General features: G+C 41.7%; 1 protein-coding gene across 1 annotated transcript; it reads right to left on the bottom strand.

Annotated features, from left to right (window-relative positions):
• Window positions 1–8,921: 8,921 nt before the first annotated feature.
• Window positions 8,922–14,514, bottom strand: ip6k2b (inositol hexakisphosphate kinase 2b). Its single transcript, XM_044167072.1, has 5 exons — window positions 13,895–14,514; window positions 11,346–11,577; window positions 11,045–11,217; window positions 10,718–10,893; window positions 8,922–10,628 (listed from the first exon to the last, which is right to left on the bottom strand). Exons 1-5 carry the CDS (start codon window positions 14,106–14,108, stop codon window positions 10,023–10,025), a joined length of 1,401 nt encoding a protein of 466 aa, XP_044023007.1. The 5' UTR covers window positions 14,109–14,514; the 3' UTR covers window positions 8,922–10,022.
• Between the last annotated feature and the right edge of the window lie 341 nt (window positions 14,515–14,855).

Below are 14,855 nucleotides of genomic sequence, written 5' to 3'. Positions count from 1 at the left end.
CAGCTAAGCTAAGTCTCTTAGTTACCACAAAAGCTTCAATAAGCACAATTTAAAGATAATCAACAGAGGTCTACAACTTTATCTGAACAGAATAGATAAAATATTTCTAAAACATCACTCTAAACAATACAACACACAATGAAGAAGAAGACCTGCTGTGTCTTTTAAAAGCAAGACAACCTGCTGAAAAATTCCTTCAAGAGAAATGAATGAGCAATGATATTAAACCATTGTCAGTGTTCACTGCTATCATCTTAATTACAGTAATTAAACGGTATCCAGTGACATAAATGTGCTGCAGATGAATGAGAGTGTGTTGCACAGCTGCTGAGGACTTTCCATTGAAACACACCTCCTCCACCCACACACAGACACACTCATTATAATCCATCCACGGGCACTGCAATTACTTCAGGCACATATGTAGTGGAAAATGTATGTGAGGAGGATTAATGCAGCCATGTTTTAACCAGCAGAGAACCAAAACAATCCCACGGACAGGAGAATGTGGCATGAGTGACAAGGCACAATGTAAACCTGCAAGAGTTAAGTGTCTTTAACTGGACTGTTGTCATCAGGCTAATCCAGATTATTCCAGAGTATGCGCTGTGCACTCGTAGCTCTCTCTGCCTGTCTTGTCCTGTCTGGGTTATTTTAAGCACACATACTCATACACTTGCGGTTGCTGCAGGGATAATGAGTGTACGTGTGCTGTAATGTGGATACAAATATCTTCTTTCCCCACATCTTAATGGGTGGTTTGACTGGCCGAGAAAGGGCTTCTCTTTTCAAATGCTCTTTTATGCTGTGGGGGACATTTCCCTGGCATGATTTGGGTCCACTTGTCCCCTTAGAGGGAAAGGTCACTGCAAATCAATATAAAGTTATTCGGTTTGATCTCCTTAATCCTGGGATGAAACACTTCTATCATGGTGGGAGCGGTCTCTTCCAGGATGAAAATCCACAGGACACAAGGGGTTGCTGAATGATTTGATGATTATGAAAATAATGGGAATCATATATGCAGTCACCAGATCTCAACCCAACTGAACACCTGTGGGAAATTTTGGACTGACATGTTGGTGCCCAGTCAGACCAGAAGGTGGCATAGGAAAATTCAATTCCCCATCCTCAGGAAACAGGTGGTATTGCATGGAAGCTTGGTGCACATAGCATGTACTTGTGCTCTTGGTTGCTAACCACACAATAAGTGAACACAGTTAATTCAAGTGAATGTATTTGTACTATCCACTCCTGTCTCACAACTGACTGCAAACCATACCACATCTGTTATTTTCCCTGAGCAGATTAAACTCCAGCAGAGTATGATTACATAAAAATCTGATGGTGAGTTTATATCTCCAGGTCTCCAATCGATTAATCGTTTTGGTCATTCATCAAAAAACAACATTTCGAGCTTCTTAATTGTGAGAATTTGCGGCTTGTCTTTGTCTTATGTGACAGTAAACTGTGTATTTGGGTGCTGTGCTAGAACACTACCCAGCTGTTTTCTGACACTTTATAGACCATAGCAATTCATAGATCAATCAAGAAAATAATTGGAAGATCAATCAATAATTACAATAAATATTTGTTTCAGCCCTAGTCGAGATGGTGTGCTATTGTATGATAAACTTGAATTGAATAGAATTTGTCAATGGCAACTATGGAAGCGTATATGGGACTATATTCAAAATATAATGTAAACTTGAAAACGAAAATGTAATTCCACAATAGCATTATAATTTTCCACATATGAATGTGTTATTTGAGTAAAAATTTTAACGAAAATGCAATAATCCAATTTTCATTTTCACATACTTATGTGCGTTCTATGACTATATTAAAATGAAAATGGAAAAGCTGTTTGACATTTAATTTTCAAAGTGACAATGAAAAGTATGTGTTTCACCAAAATCAGTGAATACAGTTATAAAGTTGTGTTTTTGTACAGTAATCCAGCAGTCAGTGAGGCCCGGCTGCCTTCTCGCCTTTATGCCATAAGAGGACCACGCACATGAGCAAAGCAGCAGATGTTCAAGCAAGTGAAGTCCAAACTGAAGACCGGCTTTAATGAGAGCACTGACAGTTTTCATTTTCATGTTGACCCCAAAAGAGTGTGGTGACATGTAAATGTAAATGCAAAGACTGGGAGTGCTGTTTTGCTTATTGCATTTGAATATTGTCCACTGTACAGCAGGTTAAGTCAAATGCATGTTTTCATTTTCAAATTGTTAGAAAATGTCATTTTCATGTTGACTTAAATATTGCTTGCATAAATGGAAAATCAGGTTACATTGTTTATATTTCATTTTCATTTTCAAATACAGCAGGTTACAATTTTGAAAATTAAATGTCAAACAGCTTTTCCATTTTCATTTTAATATAGTCATAGAATGCCCATATAAGTATGTGAAAATGAAACTGAAAACTGGATTATTGCATTTTCATTTCAGTTTTTACTCACATAACACATACATATGTGGAAAATTATAATGCGATTATGCAGTTTAATTTTTTTGTTTACATTATCATTTGAATATAGTGCCTTATACGCTTCGAAATGACACATTACTTAGACACTTAATGTTGTTTTTTTTCTTTCATTTATCACCCAATATGTGAAATAGACTATGTGTTCACGCTTGTGGATTTCGTGATATAAATTTACTTTGAGAACAGCTGACATAACCCCTGATGGCAGCTGCTGAGAAATAAAACAAAATATTCTGTGACAACACCAATGAGTTATGTAATCCCAGCCCACATTTGGTCCTGTCCAAAGGAAAACAGACAGAATCAGCAAATATTCTGCCCTGTCTGTACATATACTGTGTATGTAACCTCAAAATGATTCAGGGCTCCTTTATCTTGTTCACCACATGAGGTTTGATAAAAAATCAGTGACATATACTGTTTTTGTGCTGCTTTGGCCAACAATAGCTCTTTAAGTCTTGCAGAACTGAGGCAAATGAAGTCAAGATAATTCTTTCCTCCCTCTCTATCTATCTATCTATCTATCTATCTATCTATCTATCTATCTATCTATCTATCTATCTATCTATCTATCTATCTATCTATCTATCTATCTATCTATCTATCTATCTATCTATCTATCTATCTATCTATCTATCTATCTATCTATCTATCTATCTATCTATCTATCTAGTCACATAGCAGCTCCCTTGCAAGGTTATAAATTTCAGCTGATGTTAAGCCCTCAGGGACAAAGGTTAAAGAGGTGATAAGACTCTACATAAAGACAGTGCCAGCAGGTTTACTACTGATATAGAAGTAAAACTGTGATACAACTGGCCTGATATGAAAATGGGCCAACAGTTGTAAGGACATAGTGTGTTCAGGTTTATTATATCATAAATTCCTCCACTGATCAACTGTCATGTTATTCCTCCTGGTGGCTGTGTGCTATCTGATCGATCTGTTGACCTGTTCAAGGAGGGTTGCATAATAGGCTGTGACATCGTAGTCTTTGAACATATGAGGATGTTGTGTGTTAGGACCACACACATGTCATATAATTATATACGCCCCCACACACACCCTGCCATGGAAGACGTGGCTGATATCAAGAAATCCTACCAGCACAAGAACAGGCACTCAGTACAAGATCAATAGAGGCTGGGGCCTACCACACCAGACAGGACCCCAGGTGCAGACTGTGCAAAGATGCCCCTGAGACAGTTCAGCACATAACAGCAGGGTGTAAGATGCAGGTAGGAACAGCGTACAGGGAACGCCATAACCAAGTGGTTGGCATAGTATACAGGAACATCTGCCATGAGTATGGGCTGGAAGTCCCAAGGTCAAAATGGAAGACAGCGCCTAAGGTAGTTGAGAATGACTGAGCTAAGATCCTGTGGGACTTCCAGATCCAGACTGACAAACTGGTGATGGCTAATCAACCAGACATCGTGTTAATCAACAAACAGCAGAAGAAGGCAGTGGTGATAGATATGGCAATCCCGAGCGACAGCAACATCAAGAAGGAGGAACACAAGAGGCACAAGGGGCCCTCTGCCACCCCTGTGAATTTGTCTTGCAGTCCTATGTGGGAAAAAAAATTAGTAAGGAAAGTACAGTGTACAATGCCTATTGTTAGATTACATACCTATTCTGTCGACGAAAAGTCTGAATAATCGAGGACACAGTTGTTCTTCCAACATTTGGCTGCACCCTTCGACCAGCCTCGGCCATTGTAAGCCCATGATTGAGAACGTGGTCTACGAGTGTGGCTCTAATCTCATCAGGAACGCGCATATGTCCTCGGCCTCTTCTGCCTTCCTCGGTTTTGCCTTCCAACTCCTCCACCACGCAGCCTCACTCCTCTTCTTCGTCTTCTCTCTGGCTGTTGACCCCTTCCAATTCCTTGTCCTTCCATTGTCAAACATTGTAACATTCTGTTGCTCCGGCTATATATACCTGCTAGTTGATGCTTCATGAGAAGCACCTTCGTTAGAGAAAGTCAAGATTCACCTGGGAGCAATTTACCAATTAAGGACAGATTTAGAAAAAAGTCTAATGGAAATATAGAAAGTATAGAAATATGCTTGACATATTATGATAACTTGTTCAACCATTTTGCATGTAAAGACTTATGCTACGAGCTTGTGCCTAAATGTTGTGGGGGGTGAGACTATTCAACAGAGACCCAATATAATACATTTTGATCAACATGACATAAGCAACTGATAATGTAGGAAACAACAGAGAATTGTACATAATCATTTGCATGGATGTACCAAAGCATTTGCAACTTGTTCAAAGAAATGAGAAACTACTTTTTTGATGTGCACAAGTGACACAATGATGTGAGAATTGAACAGGTAGTTTTGAGAATTTCAATTCTGATCTGAGATATGTACCAAAGCGACTGAGAAAAACTGTAAAATGTTACTTGTTTGGCATCATGTTTAATGTAAACTATCCACTTATCCCATTTACTGTCAAAAACATTACCTTTGACTCTCAGCTGGTAAGTCAGTTTTTCCATTGAATACATTTCTTGAACAATCTCAAACCATTGCTATTCAATGGATTAGTTTTACGCCACTTTCTTGTTATAGCTTTTGTGCTGGCTTAGAGCAAAGGTTTTGCCAGGTATCTATCTCTTCTTAATGACCTCTTTGATACTCCCTAGGTACATCATAGCACAGTTGTTTGGAATGGCATATCCCATGTCTTTAATGGTTGCATTTACATTTTCCCAGAAGGGCTTTAGTTTAGTGCAACTCCAGAGTATGGTTGGCCTCGAGGTCGCCACAGAGCCTCCAACATGGTTGTTCGGTGGTTAGCTGTCTGCTTCTGATCTGGGATGTGTAATGAAGAACCTGGTTAGACTCATCCAACTAAACTCTCTCTATACTTGTGAGTTAATAGTAGTGCATTGTGTTGTACGCATTTTGTACCATTCTTCATCTAAAATGTCAATATTTAGCTCTGATTCCTGTGTGTTTTTTACGTATAGCGTTGAGCTTCCTCTGCTTTCCCCTGAGGCTTGGTAAGAGGCTGAGATGACACAGGGTCTGCCCTGGTGGTATGCATCTGCAATAATTTTAATTATACCATTCATGTCTATGTTAGGATCATATTTCACCTTTAGTTCTTGAAAGCTCATACATTTTCAAACTTTGAGAATGGTACATAGAGCAGCGATACCTTTCTCTGTCCATTGTTTGAACCAAAATATTTTTTATAAGGCACAAACTCATACCTCCTTCTGCCTTTTTGCTCCTGTCTAGGTTATGTTAAGCTCCCATACACTTCTCTGTTGTTGCTGCAGGGAGACTGAGAGTGCATGTGCTGTACTGCAGATTTTCAAATCCTATTTCACTGGTTGGTTTCACAGAGAAGTGACTTCTCTTTGGCAGCATGAGATCATGCAGGTCTGCAACTGAATACCTTTTAAATCAGGCCGAGAGGCTCTGGTAGCCAGAATGACAATCAAACAATCAGATAAGAAATTCAATAACCTTTGAACTGTGGTGACTGTTGTATCATGTCCTCAGACACTACAGGCTTCCTTGTCGCAAAAGTAAACACCTGCGTGTGTACCTCCACGTAAGAACTTTACATTCATGCGCTATCATCAGAGTAAGATTAATCACACCGGCTCTTACATCATAACTCACACTTTCCCATGTGCTATTGGGGTCAATCAGGTTTTATTCGTTCTTTTAGTACATTGCAAAACTACGTTGATCCAATAACATTCAGTCTGATCACACTTACAGTGAAAACAAAAGGATGCTTTTCTGGGTCAATTTTACTCCACAGCATGACATTAGCTTAAATTTAGTTCTATGCCAGGTGTCATTTGTTCAGGTTATGTAAATATTTTTGTATGAGCAATGAGGCCAAGCCACCCCTGCATTTTGTGGTGCAGAGCTGCTAAAAATACTGGTGCTGTTGCCATAGTAATGTATCACTGTTATAAAAGTCAGTTCAGTCACCAAGGCAACTGTCTGTGTCCCACACCAGCACACCCGCATGCATACAACACAGACACAACACAGACAAACAAAACCACTAATCCAAAGGAATGCAAAAAGACTAACAACAATGAGCAAATCAAGTGAAGAAATGTCTCAATACACAGGGCACAGAGTTTGTCTTCTTTCTTAAATCAAATATATTTATTTATATTTCCTTAATCATTAAAACCTACAAACAAGCTTGAGTCTATTGCGTCTATGCCGTACTGGAGCTAAACATATTCATCTAAATCTGTTTTATAGCAGGCAGCAGATGAGTCGGGAATGTTTGTTTGTTTTTAGATCTGAAAAGAGGAAACGATAATCCCTCTCATCTCATGCCTCATGCTATCATGTCTCCTAAACTGCCCGTCTCTGCCTTCGCTTTCCTTTGATGGTGTTCACTGCACCAAACCCCCTCACATCCTGGAAAAGCGTGACATACAGCTTCGCAAATATCAAAAGTAACGTGCAGCCGTAACAGGATTTGATATCACTTCATCCACCCATGTCTAGGTGTTTACTTATTTTTGGTTGATATATGCATGAATAATCTCGTAACTGAATCTTGCACATGAAGCTCGGGTATGTGGGTCATCTGAAGGCTCGGAGTCAGTCTGTTCCAGGCAGTCGTAAGTGAACTGTGGATGCAATGATGATGTGTGGTTGTGGCAGGCGAGTGCTGCGTGATGCCCCTGAGGGCCTGCAGTTTGTTTAATGGGTGTCATTAGTCAGACCAGTTTGTCCTATATGCTAATATTGACAAATAAGTGTCATTGCACATGCACAAACACCAAAAAGACTAGAAAACCTAGTATCACCTTTCATTTTTAAAATATATCTATTTTTATTTAGAATCGCCACTGTCCCCCAATATGAATTCTTTAACAACCTAAGCGACCTCTGAGTGTTTCTTTACCTACTCCCCCTATTTCACACGTCATGCAGTTGCCCAGGGTTGAAAGTGTGTATCTGCTGCTGTATCTACAACATCATCTTGCCTTTAGAAATGCATTCTTCTGTTATCAGTAACCCAACCCTTCGTGTGATGCTGGTGTGCCAAGTTGCTGAAAAGTGATGCAGCATTCTAGGCATACTTTCCACACAGCCAGTGTTTCCGTGGACTTAACCCTCCTAAGCTCAGAGTGTTTTCCGGTGCTGGAAAGCCGATTAGGCTGACTACAAAGCTGCTGATTTTGACAGGCAACAACTTTCACTACGGAGTTCAGGGTGCATACAGTATGTTGAACAGTGGTCACCTGAGGTTGTTGCTTTGGAGCTGTTGGTGCATGTGGCTGCTGGCTAACACCTTGTAATGCTTCCCGCTTAGCGTTACAGCTCTAATGGAAGTTTTTCATGTTTGAAGTGTATAATCTGAGCCCTATGCTGTCCTAGTGCAGATCAGGCACCGATGTCGCAGCTGAATGGCAACCAGGCCAGAAACCTCAACTAAACTGCTTAATAATGAAATCTGATGACGTACGCATGCAGTGAGGTCTGCAATCTTTGTGTTTACACTGTCTCAAGCATTTTTGTGAAAACCTAATTTTCTGATCCAATCCAAGCAAATCAAATCAGGCTTTATTTATATAGCGCCATTGTGTAAAATTGCAATACAAGGTGCTTACCAATATAGTAATAAGTAATTAATAATAATGGTAATAATAAACATGGTAGAACAGAGAGACCAGTGTAGCACAGAAGAAGGGTAGATTAAAATAAAATGGATTAAGGGAATGCTAAACTAAAAATGTATGTCTTAAGATCTTCTTTAAAAGGTGTTTACAGATTACAGCTCCTCTGGCAGGCTGTTCCAGATGAGAGGACCAGAGACACTAAATGTCGCCTCCCAGTAGTTCTTTGTCCTCACCCAAGGAACAAATAAAAGGCCACTGCCAGAGGACCTGGATGATCTAGAGGGAGCATACATTACTCTCTTTTTTTTTTTTAGATTATTTTTGGGCTTTTTGCCTTTATTTGATAGAAACAGCTGACTTTAAGACAGGTGAGATGTGATCTAATCCGATCCAAGAGCAAGCATACAAACCTTCTCCCCCCCGTTGTGTGTACAGTAAGCTTTCTTCTGCCAGGTGAAGCATTACAAAAGATCTAAAGAATCAAAGGAGGCCTGCACCTGAGTTTATCTGTTCTAATTTGGTGCTCCCCAATGTTGCCACTGTTTCTATTGGTCTGGTGGGAGTTAAAAATTTCATAGTACTTCTAAGTCAGTAATGTCTCCATACAATACCTAATTAATTTAAGCACTGAATCCTCCTGTTGCTGACAAAATATGTCCTGCATTCCTTTCAGTGTGTAGTGTGAGGAGAGATGCCTTGGTTTACAATCCAAATTGTTGTTTGTAGTTGTAGTATGTAAGGTGAAGGATGACAAGGTCATTAAAATATCAGTGAACACAAGATAGACAGTAGCTTTTACCACAAATGAATGCCTTTATTTTCCAAGACACTGTTAACACACAGGTATACAAGAGAGGTATCAGCTCTTGCAATAATAAAATAAATCAAAATCGGTATCAGAACAGAACATTTAAAGTGGTAATATGGAATGTAGATGTTTCCATTTTAAACAATCCTTTCAAATAAATAGTCTTTATATAGTCTTTGTAGCTAGTGTTTTTAATCAATATATTCTCTTTGTTTAGTCAAAGTTTCAGGAATGAAGAGGAGAAAATCAGACGAAAACAAAGACAGTGACAAAACAAGGATATTATCTCCTTTTCAAAAAGTCTTTCGTTTATAGGCAAAAAGGTACAGGGGAGAACAGCTGTTGAAAAAAGGCAAATCCCTTCTTCTAGATCTAAATAATCTTCTTCCACCAAAAAGTGTAAATCCGAGCACCTGGTGGAAACACAAACCATGTTTGTGACGAGGGTCTTAAGAGACACCAATATAAAAACACAAAATATCCTCAGAAGCTTAAGCTGTCATTTGCTACAAGGCTGATGACCTTGTACAGCCAACTTCCCCCCTAATAATGTGTTGTGCTGTTGGGGACCGTCAGTCCAAACCTCCATCCATAACCCCCCCAAAACGTATGTCCTATCACAGGTAAAGCACCACGTCAGGCTCCTAGAACTACATTTGAGCTTCAATTAACTCTGCCTCGCTTTCTCTCTCAGAGAGAACTTAACAATAAAGCAACTTGACTGTACCAGAGGAAAAGAGGGGGAGGAGGGTCCTAGGATGCTACAGGAGTCCCTGTGTTTGAGAGACTGCCGTCTCATACAACATTTCTCCTACCATGTCTAACAAAGAAAAAAGGAGCAGTCTCAGAAAGAGCAAAGTGCAAAGTAAGGGCACAGGCAGCCCTGTCCTCTGGCAGGTAAAAGAGCGCGCAGGGACGACCACACAGACTCTCCTCTGCCCCAGAGGTGTCTGAGGTTCCCTCCAAGCAGAGGAGGATCAGACCCCCATGTAGACATAAGGACGATGCACCTTGAAGCAGCAGGGTTTCAGCTCAGTGAGCTCTTCCCATGCTTAAAATTTAGACCATGTTGGCGCCAGTGCAGCCTCAGTCAGTACTGTGATCCTCCAGCTGGGAGATGATGGTGATCAGGTTCTGGAGGCCGAAGATGAAACCACTGTCCTGGCCTTCGTGCACCACACTGTCTTCTCCATAGTGCCGACAGGTGGTGTGAGCAAAGTCAATCATGCGCACGTCCACCGCGGGGCTGCTGGCCTCTCCTGTGCTGTGGGATGAGCGACTGCTGCCACTGTTGCTGCTCCCTCCGGCCACACTGGCACTGCCACCCGCTGAGGAGGAACGAGGGAAACCAAAGGCTCCTTCCTCTTCCTCGTCTTCCTCCTCCTCCTCATCAGACGGCTCATCCTCATCACCTTCTTCCCCACCGCGGTGTCTAGGTCTAGTGGGAGTCCTGGGAGGGTCTCCGTCGTAGATGATGAGCAGGGAGCTGGAGTAGAAGCGGTAGGACTCGCAGGCCTCCAGGGCGGCTTGCATTTCCCGGAGTCTACGCAGCACTGGGGACAGCAGCTCTCGCCGCAGGCGACGCCCGTTGTGGAAGAACTGGTAGAGAGCCTCCTTGAAGCCTGCAAGGGTCAGCTTACGGCCGTGGTACTTATTCATGAACATCAGCTGGCCTGAGTCTGACTGGTACACCTGCAGGTCACACAGAAACATGAGCACTACAGCTCCACATGCAACCAATACAAAAGATGCGGAGGAGTTGTGTTGCATCTCTACTGTACCTGCATGCCACAAAGTCGCACCCCAATAGAGGCAGATGTGCTCTGTTGACATTTGCGAATTTGATTGGCTTTCTTCTCCTCTGATGCATCATCCCCATGTTGGCGAGTTCCCATCTTCAAGTCTAAGACACATGGTACTGTATACCTCCATGTCAGGTTCTCCAAAAGGATAAATTCTGCAAATGGGGGTCAAGGATCACACAACAACAAAAGACCTATAAACTAACACACAGTATTGCGTGCTTATATTAACATTAAAAGACCCATCCCTCTACTTCACTGCCCACTGAGACACCAGAGAAGTGCCGTTCATTCATGAAAGGATACTGTATTGGTTACGGTGCTTTGCATTCTCCTTCATCCTCTGTAAGTGCTGCTGATGGCATTTGAGACTCCAGGGGTTGTGTTTGATCTGTGGCACCACATTTCCTTTCTCCAAGCTGAAGTAGAGAACCTCTGCCTGCTGCTGCTGCTGCTGCTGCATCTCATCACGATTATAACTGCAAAGGTGACAAACACAGGGAAAATGTCAGCTTTGGCATTACAGAACTTATTCATAAAGGGTCTTGTTCTTTATGAAAGCATTAAAAAAAAAAAAAAAAAAAAAAAAATGGCAAGCAATCCTCACCTCATGATCTTGTCTTCTTTACGACTGTGTCGAGCTCGGTCTTTGCTGTAGTTGTCATTTTCCAGAAGCAACGGGGACTGCTTCTTGTTGCTCCACTTCACCATCTTGCTCTTGGGCTCGCAGTCTGCTGAGGGATCTTTGTTTTCCAGGTCCCCTGATTCGCTGTGGAGGGGGTAGGCGATGAGGCACAGGTTCCCTTCCTCATCCTCTTCGAAACTGACTGACACTACACCTGAGAGAGGATGAGAAGGAGCACCAAAAGTGGTTATGAGTACTGAGCACTACAGTTATTTCTATTGTGGAAATAATTTATAATAATGTGTATCATAGTAGGTAACCATTTATCCAATAACCTAGAACACACCTTACCAAATCTTTTTATTCACATTTAAAAAACACATTTACAAAAGATACTGACACATTCATACAGCCATTTCATGTTCACATCTTCCCATGCACATACACATATATAAACATGTTATATGGGAGGTTGGGGCTGTAGATGTGACAGAAAGATGGAAGAGGAAAGCAGGACATTAACAAACAATGCATTTTATATCAAGAGCAACATATGACAGTGAATAAACATTACTTATATGACTCATTATTTACGAAACAAGACACAAAATACCACACGAGGCTGAAATGTGTCAAATTGGGCAGGACATTTATTAAACAACTGCTAAACATCCTCATGAAAACACACACAACTCAAAATACAGAGGTTCAAGAAATCTGCAAATACATGAGAAAATGAAGTACAGAGCTCTCTTTCCACATACAAAAAACATACATCAGCCACAGAGAAGGGTTGTTTAACCACACTACAGATAATCAGTACTATACCATGATTCAGTGTCAGTCTGTCTACACAGTTCATAATACAGGCCTTGAATGAGTCAAGAACCAAACCAACATTTGAAGATGTTTCATACAGTTTGTTTAGAAGCATCAACCCCAATTTTACAAACTCAAAAACAAACCAGAGAAGAGTAGAGGGGATAAGAGATGTTTCCAGAATCATCTTAATGACAAAAGAAACCATATATTTTAATGCCAGTGCTAATTTATGACATAATCCACAAACAGGAACCCCAGTAGACCCCCCCCCCAGAAGACCCTAGAAGGGCCTGTGTGTGTGTGTCGCACGTTTCTGTATAGGGTGGGGGAGGTGTGGCACTAAGAATAAACATCACAGCTGCAGCAGCTTATTCAAATAACCCACAGACAGGAAGGAGGGATGTGGTCGAAAGTGCCAGAGATATGGACACAGCATCCGAGTCGATACATGATACACATTGCATCCAAAACCAGCAGTGGTCATATTACAAAACAGCCACTGAATAACAGAATAATAAATAGCAATTTACTCAGAACAACCTGACCAAACAGAGCAAACAGAGCAAATGTTTTAAAAAAAGGCATTGTAGTGTTTATGCCTATTAAACAGCGGGCCTGAGGACCCAGCATCCACGTCTCTTCCACAGCAGGCTGATGTCATGTGCACTGACATCACCATCCTGCAGGATGCCCTGCCTCTTAAGTCTGTACTTATGGACTGTGGTGTCCACTCAGAGCTGCAATGTCATCACACCACCTCAGTGAGTGTGGGAACTTGTGAGTCACTCTGACTTAATTCACAAGAAGAGCTCATAAATTAGGGATAGAGGGCATTAATACTTTTACAGCCCAACAGGATTATTTGACCATAACATACTAGCAGGGGTTTGACAGTTCATTATCTATGGCTATCGTTTTATTAGGTTACATAGTTCTGGTTGTCCAATCCTGCGTTCATGCCTGTATCGTGGTATTAAAATCCTCTACACTGTCTTAAGCTACACATCTGTGATAGCCTTATTGTTCATAATATATTGTGCTTTCAGGGTATGAACATGAATTTTTTCTTTATTGGGATTACAGACCACTGCAAGGTGCCTCTGAAACAAAATCGATATTGTTGAAATGTCTTAATCTCAAAGCAAAGTTAATGAAGACCAGAAATTATTCTATGCTCTTTAAAAAACAAAGCAACAACTCTTCCTCTTACTATAGTGTGAAATGTATGAGACAAAATAGTGTAACCGTTGAGGAGCATTCAATGGCCTCAGAAGTCCTCTACTATCTGCCCCTCCAAATCCACATCCTCCTCATTCTGGGTCTTTTTACAGTCCCACACTGAGAAGTAAAATACCTCCGTCACATGGTGGCCTATATCAACCGTGAGAGACTGTGGACCTGAACGCAACCAGGAAACATGATATTCCAATTAAAAGCATGTGCGTTGGTGAAAGTATCTATTTGCGTCCATGTTTCTGTGATGGACCTGAAACCAAACCTGATAATCTCCTCAAATTACTTGCATTACGCCCCTGGCGATCTGTCCCACTTATTACTGCAATGTAATATTAAATGCAGCAAATAGTACATTATATATTGCAAGCCGTTAGCATAAACATAAGGAAAATGGATTAAAGCCAGGTACCAAAACAACATCGCATATGCGCTGTTTTGACGGACAGCTTGACATTTGGGATGGGGGGTCTTACCTTTATACTGAGGGGTGAACTTCCTCATCTCTGGAGGGAGGCTTTTGTAGAACTGGTGCTCCCGGGGGATGAGGGGCTTGCAGATTGTTTGTTCCCCAAATCGTAGCACACAGGAGTGGCCTCCCACCTGGTGAACGAAGGGCTCAAGCATCACCCCTTTTCCGGGATATGGAGTCCCGTCCGCCTGCATTAGGGCTTCCAGAGCTGGACTCATCCTCACTCCGCATCGGACAGCTGAGGTGGGGGGACCCACGTCGGTCGGGAGGCAAGAGGCTCGGCCGCTCGTTTGGCTCCCTATCCTCGAGCTCTTTTCTGTCGGCTCGCACGGGGGCGCTACCGGTCGCCTGCTCGAGCGAAGCAATGACAAACAAAAGGCTGAACAGGAAGGACAGAGGCAGCGACAAAATCCCGTATTCCCTTTCTTTTCCTCGTAGGAGGACGAATTGTAAACCTCCTCTGCTGTGCTGGATATTATCCGTGTTTGTACGTGTAATAAAAGGCAACTTGTAAAGCTTTAAAGCTGCTTAAAACATTTAAAAGCAACGTGCGTTTCCGCCGTCCTCGTCGTTTGACTGTTACCGAAACTGACGACAGAGCCGCTCGCTCCTCCAGCCAGAAAAACAGCAGAAGCAGCCAGTAAGTCCCGCCTCTCCCCACTGCCAGCCAATCACACAGCCGCAGCTGTCGCTGGGAGGAGACAAGGCACCTAGGAGAAGATCAAGCAGATCAGGCAAACAAAGAGGAAGGAGAGAAAACAGGGGGGGAGGGGAGAACAGGAAAAATACTAGACACAAAAACACAACACTGACGGCATGTTTTTCAATGCACTTGCAAGTTTCATCGTTCTTGTTACTTTGGAGACAGGCTGCACGTTGCATTTTAAGTTTCATCTTGTTCTTGCAACAACAAATATCCTTGGAAGCAAACTGCAGCACAGAATTTAAAATGTTAAGTTTTCATA

The sequence above is a fragment of the Siniperca chuatsi genome, linkage group LG2 (assembly GCF_020085105.1).
Source record: "Siniperca chuatsi isolate FFG_IHB_CAS linkage group LG2, ASM2008510v1, whole genome shotgun sequence".
NCBI classification, from domain to species: Eukaryota; Metazoa; Chordata; class Actinopteri; order Centrarchiformes; family Sinipercidae; genus Siniperca; species Siniperca chuatsi.
This window is presented reverse-complemented; position numbering and strand designations above follow the sequence as displayed.

Excerpts from the sequence above, each read along its gene's own strand:
- ip6k2b (XM_044167072.1), bottom strand. The coding sequence starts at position 14,108 with ATGAGTCCAGCTCTGGAAGCCCTAATGCAGGCGGACGGGACTCCATAT. Across the intron at positions 11,578-13,894 it reads GTTCACCCCTCAGTATAAAG|GTGTAGTGTCAGTCAGTTTC; the intron begins GTAAGACCCCCC and ends ATCCTCTCTCAG. Across the intron at positions 10,894-11,044 it reads AAAGCACCGTAACCAATACA|AATTTATCCTTTTGGAGAAC; the intron begins GTATCCTTTCAT and ends CCCCATTTGCAG.